This window comes from Vidua chalybeata, chromosome 22 (assembly GCF_026979565.1).
Source record: "Vidua chalybeata isolate OUT-0048 chromosome 22, bVidCha1 merged haplotype, whole genome shotgun sequence".
In the NCBI taxonomy this organism is placed as follows: Eukaryota; Metazoa; Chordata; class Aves; order Passeriformes; family Viduidae; genus Vidua; species Vidua chalybeata.
Genome location: NC_071551.1, coordinates 4,053,204 through 4,069,754, shown reverse-complemented (window position 1 = coordinate 4,069,754; position 16,551 = coordinate 4,053,204). Strand labels below are relative to the sequence as shown.

The following is a 16,551-nucleotide window of genomic DNA, read 5'->3' as shown; positions in this document are numbered from 1 at the left end:
TCACTGATATCAAAAGTAACAAATTTATAGAAGCTATGAATGATAGAGGCCTCAGAGCAAGAGCAAAGAATAAAAATAAAAAGGACTTGTTGGCTTACCATGTAGTGTATAGGCTGCGTGGAACATTAAATAGCATTTATCTGCTCTTCCTTCGGGCAGGCATCAGGCTCACACGTGCCTCCTTTCCAGGCACCAGCCCCATGCCCCTGCACTGTGTCTGTGCAGCTGTAGGGAGAGGGCTCGGGGCTGGTGAGCACTGTGAGCACAGCCCCAGCCCCTGGGATGCTGCTGGAGCTGCCATCACCTTCCAGCACTGCAGAGAGCTCCCTTCCTGGTGGGATGAGTGGGGCTGGCAGTCTGTGGCACCCTGGGAAGTGCAGATGGGCCAGCTCTTGGACACATCCTTAGTCCATCGTGCCGCTGCTCTGGGGAGTGTACTCAGGCGTGAGGGGCAATCCCCTTCCAAATGATTTTAAATCATTTTTATATGTACAAAAGTAGCTTGGAGCTTGGTGAAGCTTTAGCAGCATGCTGATGTACAGCGTGCCTCTGTAGGGAAAGCTTATCACGAGCTCTCAGTACGTTCTCCTGGGCTTTTCTTGTTTGGTATTTGGAAATGTCAGCTTTCTATTACTTGGTCCACCTACAACAATACCAATTAAAAAAGGAAGAAGTGATGCATCTGCAGGTGCCCGTAGAACTCCTCTTAATTCACAGAAATGCATTAATATTTAACAGATAATAGTGTTATTGAGGCAAACTAGGCCATCAGCTTGAGAGAAAAACTTGCACCATCTTCATCCCAACTAGAATTGGAAGCATTCTGTTGATAGAAACTTTGAAAGCACTTGGTGAATGTCAGTGGAGCTTTGAAATTAAAATTTCTTCTTATTTCAGATCAACTGTTATTGTATCTCTGGCTTGGGTGAGCTGGGAAAGGGCAGAAGCCACTTGGGGCATGATTTATAATGCTGGCATTTCTGGCTGGTGATGGGAATGGAAGTGTTCCGAGCTGAGCTCTGCCTGAGCTTGTTTGAAATGCAATGACAGAATTCCCATGTAAAGGTTGCAATAAAAACAGAAAGAGGGAGAAGAGATTCTGTACTTCAGAATGAAAAAAAAAAAAAAGAGTCCTCACAAATGTCAGCTGGGGCTCAGACTTCTGGGGAAAAATAGTCCAAATGCAGTAGCAAATCTTTTACAGAGCAGCAGCCTGCAAAGAGAGCAGCACTGTTACAGCATTTGCAGTACCTCAATATTTACATTTGTGTCTGTGATTTGTTGGGACTTTGCCTGTGTGTGCATGGGCAGCATGATTCCAAACATGATTTCAAAGTATTCATGCAACTGCAGGGCAGAACTCTGCTCCACATCTCCAGTTTTGGTGGCTGGGAGGTTCCTCACTGGTGCTTTATTGGCAATCAAGCTTTTTCTTTGTGTTACTCTAAAAAGACCGTGTTTTGCTGTTAAATCCAGTAATCCTGATGTATAAATTGGGCTGCATCAGCTGGGAATTTTTTTGAGATGTTCTGAAAATGAAAAGCACAATTCAGGTGTAGGACACTGAAATGTCATGTAGCTTTGATGTTCTTCTCTGCACCACATTCCTTGCAGAAGAAATTCCACTGTTCTGGAAATAGTTGCAGTATACAGGTTTAACATAGGAAAACATAGAGGCACTGTGCAAAGTAAGTCTTCAAAGGTGGAGAGCTGGAGTAGCAGAATATATTCAGTATGGCAAGAGATGTGTGTGCTATAATAAGCCTCATTTGTCAGGAAGAGTATCTCAGAGGAGTTCAAACCCAAAGAAACCTTTGCTTTGCCCTCAGCACTATTGTTTGAAAATCCTCAAGGCTTTTGCAGAATGAATTGTAAAACTGCACAGAGCAAGTGACAGGGAGGAGGAGGAGATGCCTTGGTGATTTCCACAGCAAATCTGTCTCCCTGTAGAGGCAGTGGGTGCTGCATGCAGCAGCTGGGCTAAAGGCAGCTGTTGCTGCTGTTTCACACTTTTCCTGAGCGGGGGTGTTAAGAAGGAGTATCTCTGAGTAAGCTGAAGTAGGGCAGGTGGCTTTCTCCAAGTTTTCTCTGCATGCTTTAATGATGGTTGTGGTTTTTTACACAAGCAGTGGCATAGCTGTAGAAGGCTCTTAACTGAGTCAGACAGCTGCCTCTGACCGACAGCTCAAAGCTATGAAAGTCTCAGGCTGGTGTTTCTAGAATCCAGACAAACAGTAAAAACCATGGGTTGGAGAAGAGCCTTGCTCTGTGGCTGGCAGCCTGGAGCCCACCGTGGTTCTGGGAGTGGGTGGGAGCCAGGCTGTGCTGAGGGATGCTCTGCTCTTGATGCCCTGCCTGCTGGGCAGTGCCAACACCTCAAGTGCTCGAGTGTCCTCAGACCTTCCCATGAAACCACTTTCATGGTCTCTGGGGCAATAAGCAGGACAGGAGACCTCCCTGCTGCATCTCCATCCCTGGGACCTCTGTGTCAGCAGCAAAGCTCCCTGCATGTTCCCAGATAAACAAATGCAGTCCCAACTCATGGCAGAATTATCTTGTCTCTGTCAGCTGCCTGCGTAAGTTAAAGCTTCCAACTGGGAGAGGTGACACAGATGAAAAGAAATTTCCATTGTCTGGAAGAATAATACCTGTGTGAGAAAGAGAAGTGCCTTTTGTTTTATTTTGCTGCATGTTTCTGGTTGTGTAGCATCATCTTCCTGTTACACCTTTTACTAGCACTAGAGGTATTGCTATGAAAGATAAAAAACATCTCAGAAATCAATTTCTTTTGGAACTTTGGAGGCCAGAAATTACTGCATGTTATTTCTCTGTATCTTTCAAAGTGTACATTAAGTAAACATGATCCTCAGGAGTATTTAGAGGCAGCTCTTTCTATATAAAATATCTTCAAATGTATCACATTTGGCAATGTATTAGTGAGTGTTTGCTATTTGTTCTATATTAAGACTCTCTCACTTTTCTGCTCACACTATTTAAATGCTGCCTGCTGTGTGTGCTGTGCCCTTACCAAGGTATTGAAGAGAAACTGGGGAACACATTATAAAGTATACAGCCAGATGAAATCTTGGTTCTCTTTAAAACAATTGCAGGAAATCTCGTAATCTCAAAATAATTTTTTGCTTTCCAAGCCTTTCAATACTGCAGTACGTGGAGCTGTATTGTCCTGTAGCCAGTCTTTTGTCTCAAAAATTCTTGAACTTAAACAAAAAAAACTCAAAATAATTTGGGCTGAAAAACTGGGAAAATGCCTGTGTTGGAGTTGTGGGCTGGCTGACCTTTTGAGACAAGCATTGTATCTATAGGGTATAAATCTTGAGACCCCAGCCATGGCTGGGAGGTGGGGATGGTGGGGATGGCCACCCCCCCAGAGGGACCCAAAGCTCCTGTACCCAGGCAAGGACAGTGACAAGTGGCATGAGACCCTGAGCGAGTGTGTGTCAGGAGGCTGATTTAACTGCAGTTAAAACCACACCTGCACCGATGTCTCTCTGCCTGGATGACTTCAAGCTATTGGAGGGCCAGAAGTTCCAGCAGCTCTTTTGCCAGCTGGAGCCATGGGGGCCAAGGTTAATTCAAGGTGCTGTGCTGGCTAAAAGGGATTTTCCAGCAGCAGGAGTCCTGCTCTGCAGCACAACTGCTTTTGTGTCTGGCTCTGGGGTCCCACTCTCTTCCCTGTGCTCCAGTGCTCAGCTCAGGTGCCAGGGCTGTGCTATGTCTCTGATAATTGTCTCGTTCTCCCTAATTAAACATGCCCAGCTCTAGATAAATTAAGGCAGTAGGTTGTGCGCTCAAAGGCAGCGGATCTTTTTTTTTGTTTTCACAGTTAGTGTGGAAGATTAATATATTCTAAGGCATCAGTCACCAGGTTGCTTTCCATAGCATGACCTCAATTAGAAATTAGTTCAAGGATAAAGAAATTGCTGGGATTCAAACCAATAATCTGCCCAAAGCTAGCATTTGGGCTCTGAAAAAATTCCATTACTTCAGTGTCTGTGTTATGTATTTTTGCCTTTTTCTTCAGGTATTTCAGACTCTGCTTTCAAACCTTTGAAAATCCAGAGAAAATCATACAGAAACACATTGCTATAAATAGTAGAAGATTCTGTCATCCATGTGTCTGGGAATAGTTTCATTCACTGGTTTGATTTTTAGATAACATACAGATGATACACAGGCACTCCCAGTACCTGTCCCTGAGTTACGTGTGGGTACTCAAGCATCATGTAATGGTAACCCCTCAAAACCACAGAAACCTCTTTATATTATCTTTTTATAGGACCTCTTTATATTAGCTTTTTTTGGAGGTGGTAATCTGTCAGATACTAATCCTGTCACCCCACAGCAATGGATGTGAATTATCTTCCCAGAAATTTCCTTTTCAGCCTTTTGGATTGTTTGAGAAATACAAAGTAAACCTCATGAATGAATAGCTGCCGGAAAAGAAAAAAACTATTTTAATTTTGGGGGTGAACAGGGAGGGAGTGGGGCACAGGAGCTGCCTGTGCATCCCACTGTCATGCTCCACTCCTCCTACCCTTCTGCTTCGTGGTGTAGCCAGTAGAGCTGGAACAGGCTGGTTTCACCACGTGTGGGGCTTCAAAGGTTTGACACAACAGAACTGACACAAATGTCCAGTGCCAGCTAGGGCAAGTGGCTGCATTTGGGGTAATTCCTTGGCTGAGATTAAATTCACTGATCTCTTCACACCTGAGGATGATTTACTTCCTTTCATCCTTCCAGCAGGGAGTACAAATGCAAAACTTTCAGCTCAGAGGTATTTTTGCAAAGAAAATTATCTTCAGCTGTGGTCATCGGTGATTTGGGAGCCCCTGCCAGTGAGATTTTGCCTTGAGCTGATTGCCTTGGCTGAGCAACTGAAGAGCAGCTGGAAGCTGGCCAGAAATGGCTTTTGATTTTTGCTTTTAAGAGAAAAAGAAATAGAAGAAGAGAACCAAAGCAGCATGCTTTGGTAAAGCAGAGGGTTTTTGTGATTATTCTCCCTGAGAAGAGAGACTTCCCTTGGAGGGGACTGACTCTGGGAAGTGAAGAAGAAGCAAAAGGTGGTTGCTGAAATGAGAGTTTCCCCTGTGGCTGAGCCATTGTGGAACTCTGGAGGAGCTGACCATTCCTTCACCCCAGCATTGGTCAGCCCTGTGCTGCTGCCCAAGGCCTCTCACCTGCTAGAACTGTTCCAGTTTGGTGTTTCTGCTCCTGTGAAATATCCCCACGTGGAGCAGGCTGGTGGAACAAACAATCCCTGGTTTGGTCAGATAATTCCCTTGGTGTGTGGTGGGCAGCAGAGGAGGCTGCCAGGCTACTGCAGCCACTGGGATGGAGGCTGCAGCACCACTGTGTGCCATTATCACTTTCTGGATAATGTGTACACTTTCACCATCACATAGCTTTTCTCCTTCATTTTTCATGAGAAGTGGCATTAGATTAATGGTTAAGCCATGGAAGAAATGTAACGCCATGCCAGTCTGATTTATTGACCACTTAGTGCTGATGAAGCTTCAAACAAGAGTCAGGCAGATGTTGCAGTTGCATTTTTCTTCATCAAAACCAATGACTTGTTGTGTTTAACCACGTGTTGCACCATCTCCTGCTTACCCCCCAGCAGCAGTGGAGGCAGTTCCTCTGCCACACTGAGGAGGCAGGAGAAGCCAAAGAGCCTTGCCCAGGTCAGGGACAGATGGCAGCGCCTTCAGCTCGGGTTTGGGGGAAGCAGAGCAACTCTGCTGAGGCCACAGCACTGGGATCATGGGCTGATTTCTAGCAGGAATGTTTCCAGAGCCAGCTGCAGCCCAGTGCAGGGCTCCCCTCATTCCCCCCTGCACCCAGTGAAGGGCTTCTGCCCTGGTGTGTTCACTGTCCTGATGCCTTTCCTGTCTGGAAGCTACATTAGTATTTTTTCTTTCAGTCTCTCACATCTCTCTTGCTCTCCTGGTAGGTCATCACAAATAGTGATTAGCTGCTACTTAGGAGCTTTCCAAACCATATGTATTCTGTTCATTTTTGTCAAAACATTTCAGTTCACCAAGTAGATTGGCATTCATGAGATTTGTCATTCTGAGGTCAGCTTTTTGATGTAAGCATAAAGAACAAATCTGGTTGGTTGGTGCTTGTTTTATATGCTTTTACATATAAAAAGTATAAATTCCAAATTGCAGTGCCAGTCCACTGCTGAGGTCCACTTGCTTGTGCTGCACTGAAGCCAGGAAGCTCCATAATCCTGACCTGCTTGGTGACAAACCAGCACTCTCAGGCTGTGAAAAATGCAGCTTACCTGAGAGGAAGGCTGAAGCACCTGCAGAACTGCCACATCACCCAGTGCTCTGTCCTTGCTCCCTTCTTTGAAATTTCCCTGGGAGCAAGAGGTGTATTTACATGAAATCTCTGAAGCATATTACTTTTTATTACTTCATCATCTAGATCACTAATGATGTTAAATTAGCTGATGGAGACTATTTGGGTGTGTGGGTAATCATTTTTACTATCTGAACCTCTTCTGAATTATGCACAAGAACTGTGATGTTTCAGACCTCCTCTTTGTAGAATGAGAGGTTGTGATGATTTTCTGTGTCCTCTGTCTGGGGCAGATGTGCCCATGAAAAGGAAGATTTTGAACCCCTCACAATTGAACACGAAAGGTCCAGTTGTTTGTCTCAGAAGATGTCTTGGTTTGAACAGACAGGTGTCTGCTGAGGAAAGCAGGAGCCTCTCTTGAAATGGAAAATGTAAATCTCCTCTTTCTGAATTATTTTAATTTTTAAAAGGGCTCTAAGGGGCTCTCAGGCAAAGATATGGTAGTAGGAATAACAGGTTTTTATTAGGAAATATAAAAATAAAAATTAAAAATAAAAATGCAGTAATACAAATCAACACTGACTGAGTCAGAACATAATCTGACCCCCTGTGTGTCAGGGTGGTGGCAGCAGTGCCATTCCATGGGGGCTCAGCCCTCCTGCAGTGCCAGCTGTGCTTCTGCTGGAGCAGGATCCTGGACAAGGCTGGAGTTTTCCTCTGGAGCTCCAGGGCTGGTGTGGATGGGCCTGGTCTTTCTCTGGGAATGCAGAGGAGAAGAAAATTGTTCCTCTGGGAATCCGGTGGGAAAAGAAAGCTGCTCTTCTGGGAATGCAGTGGGCAAAGGCTGCTGTGGTGTTCCAAATCTCAGATTCTATCCAGGTAGGAATGCTTGGCTCCTCCCTCCGGGCGGAGCATCTCCCAATGGATGATGGAATTTTATCAGCCATGCAGGGACACTCAATGGCCCATGAACAGAAGAGATCTCCTGGAGGGAGGATGGGTCATGGAAGAGATAAATAAAAATTGCCCCGCCTGGCTTTAACAGCTGACCTGTTAACAGAAGATAACTGCCCCACCTGGTTCTAACAGATGGCAATAGAATACACACCCCTGGCCACATCTTGCATTTGCAACCTGATACAGAAGATTCTTGGGAATAGAAGAGCCAACAGTTTTCTTTGCTTTAGCACTTCCCAAAACTGCTCTGAAATAAATTCTTAGCTGTTCCTTACAAGGTTTCTTTGCCTCTTCCCTCAGTGCAGTACAACTCTTTTAGCACTGTCTGCAAGAATTTAATACTGCCTTCTCACAGAATCTTCACCGAGAATCCCCTGCTTGCAGTTCTATCCATAGAGGGGGAAAGTGCAAGTTCCTGCTTGCATATTTTCCTAACCTAAAAGAGCTTGTCCTCCAGACAGAGGGATGTCTCTGGTTACTGAGGGGATGCTCTGCGGGGCTGCTCTGCTTTTCATCTTGCTGTACACCAGTGGCCTCCCCACTGCCAGCACCTTCTTAGCCAGCCTGGAGGAGCTGGGAGACATGACCAGCCCTCCCTGATCCTGGGGATGTGCAGGATGCTCCCTGTGTGCACAAGGGGTGCACGAGAGGGTCATGGTCACCCCCACACAGAGCAGTGCTGGGTGCCACCCTGCCCCTGCCCTGGGCTGCTCCGGGTGCAGCTCCAGCATGCTGGGCTTCAGTGCTGTGCTTTGCCACCAGAAGTTCCCTCCTCACGTCTCCTTGGGGAAGGTGTCCCTGTCCTGCTCCAGCTCTCCCCTGGTTTCATAAGCAAGTGCTCCCATCAGCACAACCTGTGCAAGTGGATGATGGGTTGTGTTCCCACTCCCCCTCGGAACAGGGCTCTAACAGCATTAATGAAACATTAGAGTTTTAATTACACCATTATCCTATTTATTTTTATAAATAATTCCAAAGCAGTCATTAAAGTTTGCGAACTTAGGAGTAAATGACTTAAGGGAAAGAAATCATCTCCTCAATCTTGTTATTATCTATTGAACAATCTCCCTGGGACGCTGTTGGGGAACTGGCGGAGTTGTTGCTGCTGCTGTTAAGATGATTCATTTACTCACAGGGTGGTAGCAGAGCTCAGCTCCTGCTCCACGTGTCGGTGGGACGGCACCGCAGTGCGTCAGAGCAGGGTCCGTGCCCGCAGCCCGCGGGAAGGGAGAGGGGAGCGGGGTCGGCTGTGGGGTCAGCTGTGGGGTCAGCTGGGGGATCCACCTGTGGGATCAGCGGTGGGATCCACCTGTGGGATCAGCTGCAGGATCTGGCTGTGGGATCCAGCTGTGGTATCAGCTGTGGGATCAGCTGTGGGATCCACCTGTGGGATCAGCTGTGGGATCCACCTGTGGGAACAGCTGTGGGATCAGCTGTGGGATCCACCTGTGGGATCCAGCTGTGGGATCAGCTGTGGGATCCACCTGTGGGATCAGCTGCAGGATCTGCCTGTGGGCTCAGCTGTGGGATCAGCTGTGGGATCCACCTTCAGATCAGCTGCGGGATCAGCTGTGGGATCCACCTGTGGGATCAGCTGTGGGATCTACCTTCAGATCAGCTGTGGGATCAGCTGTGGGATCCACCTGCAGGATCAGCTGTGGGATCAGCCTGCGGGGAGCCGGCACCTCTGTCCTCCTGCAGCTGTCCTGCAAGGGGCTTTTCCAGTCCCAACCCTCTGCAGTTTGCAAACATCTTCAAAAGACCAGGAATTACAGGCTTGTCTGTAAAGAGCCCATGTTTGGGGTGCTCTGTGATACTGTTTGTGAGCCTCCTCGGCTCTTCCCTCCTGTTCTCTGTCACTGTATGGAGAGTGTGGCTGTTCCTGATGTTCTCAGTCACTTTCTGTATATTCAAAAAAGACTGATGTGGGCCAGAACTGATGGAAGCATTGTCTCAAATGAACAAAAGGTCCCTTAAACCAAAGCGTATTACCTGGAGTTCATTGTCAGTGATGTTCGTAGGAATACCCCAGGTGTTTGGTGTTGAAAGGGCTGGAAAAGAGGTTCATGCTGAACATTCCAGTGGAGCAGGAGAGTTGCAAGCAGAGGGCCCTCAGGATGGGGGAAGCCATGTGCAAACTGTCAGCCACTCCTCTTTTAAAGAACAGCTCTTACCTCAGAGAAATCCAGTACAATCTGGGGTCTGATCATGATGCTTGCTGTCACAGTTCTAATTAGGAAGTTAAATGCAGAGAGTGCTGGCCCCAGCAACATAACCCTTGCTCTGCTGTCCCTGCAGAACCCAGACATTGTGTTGGTGCACTACCTGAACGTCCCGGCCATCGAGGACTGCGGGAAACCGTGCGGCCCCATCCTGTGCTCAATAAACACCGACAAGAAGGAATGGGCAAAGTGGACAAAAGAGGAGCTCATCGGGCAGCTCAAACCAATGTGTGAGTATCTGGAGCTGGTTTTGCTTCTTTGCTGTATATTTAGAGTCCAGTGTCTCTCACAGCCAACAACCATCCCGTGAAGGAGTCATTTATCCATCCAACTCAGCTTGTGTCTGCACGCACTTTCTTTCCAATGTTAAACACTTCTGGGATCCATGGTGTGAGAGCTTCCCAGACTGTCCCCAAAGAGGTCTCCTCTGCACACTGGGGGAAAACTGTACCTATGTTCTTGCATGTTCTAGGGCTGTTTGTAGGCACCTGCTCACTTGCAAAGAGCCTGTGTGGTACTGGCAGGTGGATTCCCCCAAGGGCACTCCATGCTTGGGTGGTCATTGTCAGGTCACAGTGGGTTGCTGTAGCTTACAGGTGGCCCCATGGAACTGAGTGTTTTGAACTGAGCATCATTTCCTACAGTTTTGAACTTTGCAGCCTAAAGAGAAGGCTGCTTAGAGAAGGTGTGCAGAGTGATGGGGAAGTTTGCCCTCAGACAGGCAGTTCTTTGAACCCCTCTGCATCTGCCTTGGTGCATATTTTCCTTTGCATCACACTTAGATTGTATGTCTTCCCCTGGAGAGCACATTCTAATGTGCACACAAACATCTTTTTGCAATGAAAGAAACATTAGACACAAAGTGGGCCTATAACCAAGAGAAAATGAACTGCAAAAGCCACAATACCAAATATGAGTCAACAAATACCAGGTCTGCTTCTGTTCCTGCCCCCTGCCCCTTCCTGGATGCTGGTGTCATGCCCAGCCTCCTGTAATTGGAGGTCACAGCCATGGAGTGCATCCTGATGTGTCTCTGCCATCCGTGAAAGATCAGCCTTGTGCTGACCACTGTGTTGGTAATCTGAGTTTGCAGTCCTTTGCTGCATCCTGAACTCTGCAGGCCCATGCATTCCTTTTCCACACAAAGCTGGAGGGCAGAGGAGGATAGAGAGAATGACACATTTGCCCCTGGGGCTGATAAACTTAGACAGAAATCCAGGATGTTGGTATAGCTGAGACTGGACAAGTACCTTAAAATTAAACAGGAAAGGGAGCAGCAGCCTGTTAAAAAATCTGCAGTGCATCAAGAAAATTATGTGAAAACTACAACGAACTCGCCGTAAATTTAATAACACTTGGCTCTTTTATGTCTCAGGAGGGAAGAGTGAAATTCTGCGCAATTATTCAGAGTATATATGCATGTACACGTCTCTTTTTATGGGTACATATCCTGGGAAACACATCCTTAGAAATGTAGCTACAATAAAAGCTTTGTATTCTGGTCAGACCTAGAAAACAAAGAGGACACGGATAACCGTGTTTGGGGAACAGAGGGGCACCACTCGCCAAGAAGCCATCAGATTTGGTTCCAGTATAGGGTGTGCCATGAAATTCTGGAGCCAGGCACATTAGTTTCATCACATTTTTGCATTAATCACATTCTTTCACAGACTTCACAGTTTGATTGCCTGATGTTTCCAAATTTCTCTGCCCTAAAGCAGATTTGTCAATGGCTTAATCAAAGCGTTGTGCATGGTGTCGCTGGTGCAGTGACAGTCTCACCCTTTTACCTGCTCTGTGTTGGGGTTTGTTGTGTTTTATTCCTCTGGACTTGGAAACTGTGGGGGGGTTTGTTGATGATTTTGTTTTCTCGGTTGCTGTTTTCCATGAGAGTTTCTCATTTAAGGCAAGTTAGTGATGATTACAGCCAGGGTAATCATCAGGTACAGGTCCAAGGCCTCTGTACCTGGGGGTAGGTTCCCATTTCAGACCACTGATGTCATTCAGGATTAAGGAAGAGAAGCTGGTACCAGTCCTTTGGGGAACATGCTTCCTCCAGGTCAGAGGTTGGTGGCAGTGTCCAGCTCTTGACTCACTGACAAGTGCTGTTTAAGTCCTGCTCAGCCTTTGCTGGAGTCAGGTGTTGAAGCTGTTGACCTCTGTCAGGTATTAAAGCTTTTCTGTCGGGATGGAGGGTAGCAGACAGTCAGTGGTGTGGCAGCCAGTGGGGTGGGAGCATGTTCTCTTGGCCTGCAGAACTAAAAGCAATGTGGCAGATGGCTGGCAGGGTGAGCAGCATCGGTCCTGGAGTCCAAGCTAGACAAATACATCAAACTGTTTTTCCTGAAATGCAGAGAAATCCTGGCTGGGATGATCAAGGAGTTTGTTTACATTTCTTGCATCCATAATTTGCTCAGCTCCCTTTTCCTTGCCTGCTGCATCATCCCAAAGTCAGTCCAGGCTTCAGCAAGTCTTCAGCAGCATCAGGAGAGGCACCAGCTCCTGGTGCCAGCCTTGTCAGCCTCGTGAGCAGAGCAGGGTACTGGAGTCTGGGTGCTGAGAGGTGGCTTCTGCCCTGCTCCTGAAGGAGACTGCTGAACCCAGAGAGAGCTTCTTGGCTGGCTGCAGGGGTGGTGTTTGCTCATTCTGTCACTCTGCACTGGTGTTATGGATTAAAACCCACCTTTCTGGAGTGGCCATAGAGCTCTAAGAGCTTTGTGGAAAGAGCATTAACTTGTTCTAACAAAGCTGGTGTGTGAACTAATTAAGAGACTGAAATGAACCCATCTGAACATCCATGAAAGGTAAATGCTGCAGATGCTCTAAGGATTTGAGGTTTTCTCAACACCTCCAGCTGAGCTGAGACTGTAAATAGTTAATTAATCAGCCTGACTTCAGCTTTCATGGCTTTGGATTTTTGCTTTAGTCTGATCTATTGGTCAACTGCCTTCACACTGGAGTGTCCATGACCTCTTGATTGCCTTCTCTGGACCATCGCTGTTGGCTTGTCAGACCTCAGTGTGGCAGTCCTCAAGACTGAAGCATGTGAGCCTGGAAGGCCTCATACACATTCCTGACCTCCCACAGGGTGATTCCTTCCTCCTTGCAGGCTTGGAGAAGGGGCCCCTTGTCTCAGAGTGTCAGCAAGGTCAGGGAGCCCAGGGAAGGCTGTGACACCTCCACTGATGCCAGACCTGGGATAATCCAGCTGTTGGGAGCATCTCAACTGGGTGTCTCAAGCAAAAGGGTTGTTGTGTGTGTGTGTTGCTTTGGTATGAATGCAACTTTTGGGTACATTTGTGTAAAGTAAACAGCTATCATCCATAAAAATTCTGCAGGAATGTGGTCCGAGACACCTGTAAGTCATTTCAGGATGCCTGGTGTGAAGAATGAGCCTCAATTTGGCATAACTTTCAATTTCCCCCCTCCCTTGTGCCCCATTACAGTCTTGCTTTGAGATTTCTCTGAATAGATTAGCAGATGTCCTTAGAGGCATCTGGTGGTAAAAGCAAATTCAGTGGCAGAATCCATCACAGCAGAATTCTGTATATAAACTCCATATGATCAGCAAATTGTGGGCCAGCTCATGTTGGGGGTTTCTCCAAATCATCCCCTTTTGGCTCTCTCATCCTTCAGCTGGCAAAGTATGACTTAAAAGCTAACAGCTGGTGCTACGTTGCAATCCTTGTTCCAGGTCCACTATAATTAAGAGCTATCTTCCTTTCAGAGGAAAAGCTTTTTGCATTTCTCTGCTGCATAGGAACTGAGGGCTCCTGTTTGTGCCGCCTGCACGCAGCCACAGCTGGGCAGGCTGGAAGTTCCATGTGTGCTCATCAGTCCATGGGCAAGGGCTGCTCTTGCCTTTTCCCAGAGTCCCTAATTCTGTGTCAGTGAAGCCATCAGGCCTCCTGGAGGTGACCTCAACCTGCATCCCTGCGTTGGAGAAGGCATCAAACGCCTGTAGCTCAGAACAAAACTCAGCAGCAATTGGAATTAATGCAGTTTGAAGAACTGACTTGTTGAGAGTTTTATCTTGGCTTGAATTTATATTCAATTTCACTAACTCTATTTAAGGATTGGGGTTATATTTCATCTTAAAAGATCAGATGTACAAAAATGCTACATGGGATGAATTTCACAATTCCCCAAGCAGTTTGTCTGAGCTCCAAAGTACCCCTCGATGGAAACTGAAGCTTGCCAGCTTAGCTCAGCTGACCACGTAGAAAGCAATGTAGATTCTTTAAAACAATATTGAGTTTAGTAATGCTGACATCCAGTTTTACTGCAATAGTCTGCATTTTTATTAAAAAGAGAACATGATAGAAGGTGCTAGATAGGTTCTTACATCCACCCACCACTTGGACTTTGAGTACCCCTGTTCACACTGTCTGTGTGGCCAGCATCAGCCTCCTGCTCATCAGCACCTGCTCAGCTTCTCATCTTCCCCCAGCCCCTTCACTACTGCAGGCGTGCAGCTCATGCAGGAAAACACTTCTCCTCTCCTCTGAGATCTGCCGTGGCCTTTATGTCCCCAGAGGAAGTTTGATCCCGTGCCTAAATGTGTCCCTCTGTGGGCAAACAGTTTCCCTTGTGGTCGAATTTCACCTTCTGTACACAGTCCCACTTTGCCAAAAGAACAAAATTAGGAGCTGTGTTTCAGCTGGTGCCTTTCAGCTGCGTTTGGAGACACCAAAGTGAAATAATCCCACTGAGTGCTGACAGCAGTCCAGTAGGAACAACCATTACCAGTAACAGAAACTAACTTGAGGAAACCTAAACCAGATCGTTTCCTGACCCCCTCAAACATGGGTATTAAACCAGATGCAGCAATTGCTGAACCTCTCTGAGGAGGCTACAGGCACACCAGCCTTTGTTTCCTGTTCTTCCTTAGTATTTTATCTCCTCAGTTAGCACTTGGCAGACTGGCAGTGACTGGCAGACTCAGTCCTAGAGCATCTGCAAAGGTGTCAGTCCAAATCTTCCTGGCAGTGCCACCGAGATGTGGCCTGGGAAGGAGGGCTGGGACCCCCGGGAAGGGCCCTGGGGAGAAGGGCTGGGAGCCTTGGGAAGGGCTCAAAGCCCTCTCTGTGCGGGCTGTGCTTATGAGGAATTTTTTCCCCCAAATAAGCCAAGCAAGATTTTTGCTTAAAAAAAAAAAAAAAAAAAAAAAAAAAAAAAAAAAAGCAAACAAAACTTGAGGAAAAAAATATTAAAAATAACCCTATAGAAATGGGGAGGCCTTGCTGGGCTTCGGTGGGTCCGGGGCCCCGGGACACGCGGTGCCGCTCCCGGTGCTGAGCCCGGCCCTCCTCCGGGCCCGGGCCCGCCGGTTCCTTATCCGCTGGCGCCACCTGGCGGCCGCCGGGCGCCGTTCCCGCGGCTCTTGGCGGCAGCAGCAGCAGGAGGAGGAGGAGGGGGAGGATGGTGATGGTGCCCTTGAGCCGCAGCCGGAGGAGGGCGAGGACCACACAGGACGAGCGGGAGAAGTGGCTGCCACTCTGCTCCTCCATGTGCGAGCAGCCTCGGACTTCACGGGTCTGTAAACAGGGGCAGGAGGGCTGAGCCGAGCGGCTTCGGAAGAGTCGCGTCTTGTCCCGCTGGCCCCCTCCAAGGGACCTTGGCCAGCACGTCTGCCCAGCCCCTATGAGCATCCCACTGCATCTGAGTAAACCTTCAAGGAAAAGGATGAAGGTTTACTCTCAAAACCTGTTGTTTTGGGGGCAGACATCTCTTTAAAGAGCAGCTCCTAGCAAAACGCCCCTGTGAGTCCGTGCAGGACATTAGCATTCAGGGGGTGTCATCGCTGTCCCCAGCAGTGAGGCTCAGGTAAACCTGTCCTTCACAGCCAGTAAGGAGTGGAAATGGAAGGCTGGAAAATCAAAGCTAAACTGTGTGTGGGCGTCTGAGTACGAAAGGATAAATCTAATGGAAATATCCTTCAGCCAAACTGAGAAATCAGAGCAAGGCCTTTACAAGAGAAACACAGTGGAAATGGAAGGGACAAGGCTGCCATTTCCAATTGACCATCGCCATGGAAACACCTCTCAGTGTCAACACTTACTGGAGCAGGATGTGGGCAGCAAGGCAGGAATGGGCAGCTGGACAAAGGACCCACTCATGCTCCCAGCAGCGCTTTGGTGATTTTTAAAGCACTTTGTGTGGGTCAGGAGTGGCTGAGGGCAGGACTTCTGACACCAGGGCTTGCAGCAGGCAGTCGAGATACATCAGGAGGCAGAGGCAAACAGAAACCTGACCTTGATGATTCTAGATATTCTAGCTACATCAGTCTATCCAACTTACAAGTTTCAGGGGGGAGATCTCAATGTTGTTACTCAAGTAACAAGAGACTTTCCAAACTGGGGCAGAGGAGCCACACGTAGGGTATAGGGAATGGCTCCATAATGTACTGTACATGTACATGTATGTGTAAGCTGTGTTCTGGGGGGGTGGTATGGAAGAGCAAGGTCTTTGGAATAAAACCAGGAAGTGTAAAATGCTTGAAGTGGCAAAGAGAAACGTCTAAGAGAATTCAGAAAGGGTGAAATGGTCAGATTTAAACGTGGGAGGGTATTTTAGGGACAAGTTTTGCTTAGAGTAGAGAAACCACAGGGAGGGAAACAGCTGTTGATGGTGTTAGAGCTAGAGTGATGACGAGACAGTGAGGTAGAGTTCAGGTGATCAGGAGGAGGAAGATACCTGCAAGACAGGAGGACTGCAGGCCTGGGAATTGTGGAGGACTGAGTACAACCAGCAGCAGCAGAAGGCAGAAATAGCCAAGGTGGTGTAAGAAACTTGGACAGTCATATGCATCTGTGTGCAAATTTCCCTTGGATTCTGAGCAGCCTTTTTGTTGGTAATTCAGATCATTTTTCATTCCTTCGCTCATGGTGGTCAAAGTCCTGGCAGTGTTATTGAACGAGGAGCTGCTGGGCACTATCAGAAGGTTATTTTTACTGCCTTTTCTTCAAAAACGAAGAAAGAGAAGGAAGGTGAGTGCCCAAGCTAATAAAAAGAGATTGCAGCAGCATTAGCACTCTGAGTTGTG

General features: G+C 47.5%; 1 protein-coding gene and 1 long non-coding RNA gene across 7 annotated transcripts in view; one reads left to right on the top strand and one right to left on the bottom strand.

Moving 5' to 3' along the window:
- Window positions 1-16,551, top strand: part of CAMTA1 (calmodulin binding transcription activator 1) — a 237,283-nt gene that overhangs the window by 170,945 nt on the left and 49,787 nt on the right. For all 4 annotated transcript variants that reach the window (XM_053962596.1, XM_053962597.1, XM_053962594.1 and 1 more), the window contains exon 7: window positions 9,583-9,736. In XM_053962596.1, the coding sequence (XP_053818571.1) occupies window positions 9,583-9,736 (154 nt within the window). The remainder of the gene's footprint in view (window positions 1-9,582; window positions 9,737-16,551) is intronic.
- Window positions 8,247-10,000, bottom strand: LOC128798780 (uncharacterized). 3 transcript variants are annotated; one of them, XR_008434539.1, is made up of 5 exons: window positions 9,860-10,000; window positions 9,610-9,657; window positions 9,459-9,513; window positions 9,264-9,335; window positions 8,247-9,174 (listed from the first exon to the last, which is right to left on the bottom strand). It is a non-coding gene; the product is annotated as an uncharacterized LOC128798780 (long non-coding RNA). The 3 variants fall into 3 exon arrangements; XR_008434540.1 differs by having other exon boundaries at window positions 8,247-9,186; window positions 9,277-9,335; XR_008434538.1 differs by having other exon boundaries at window positions 8,247-9,335.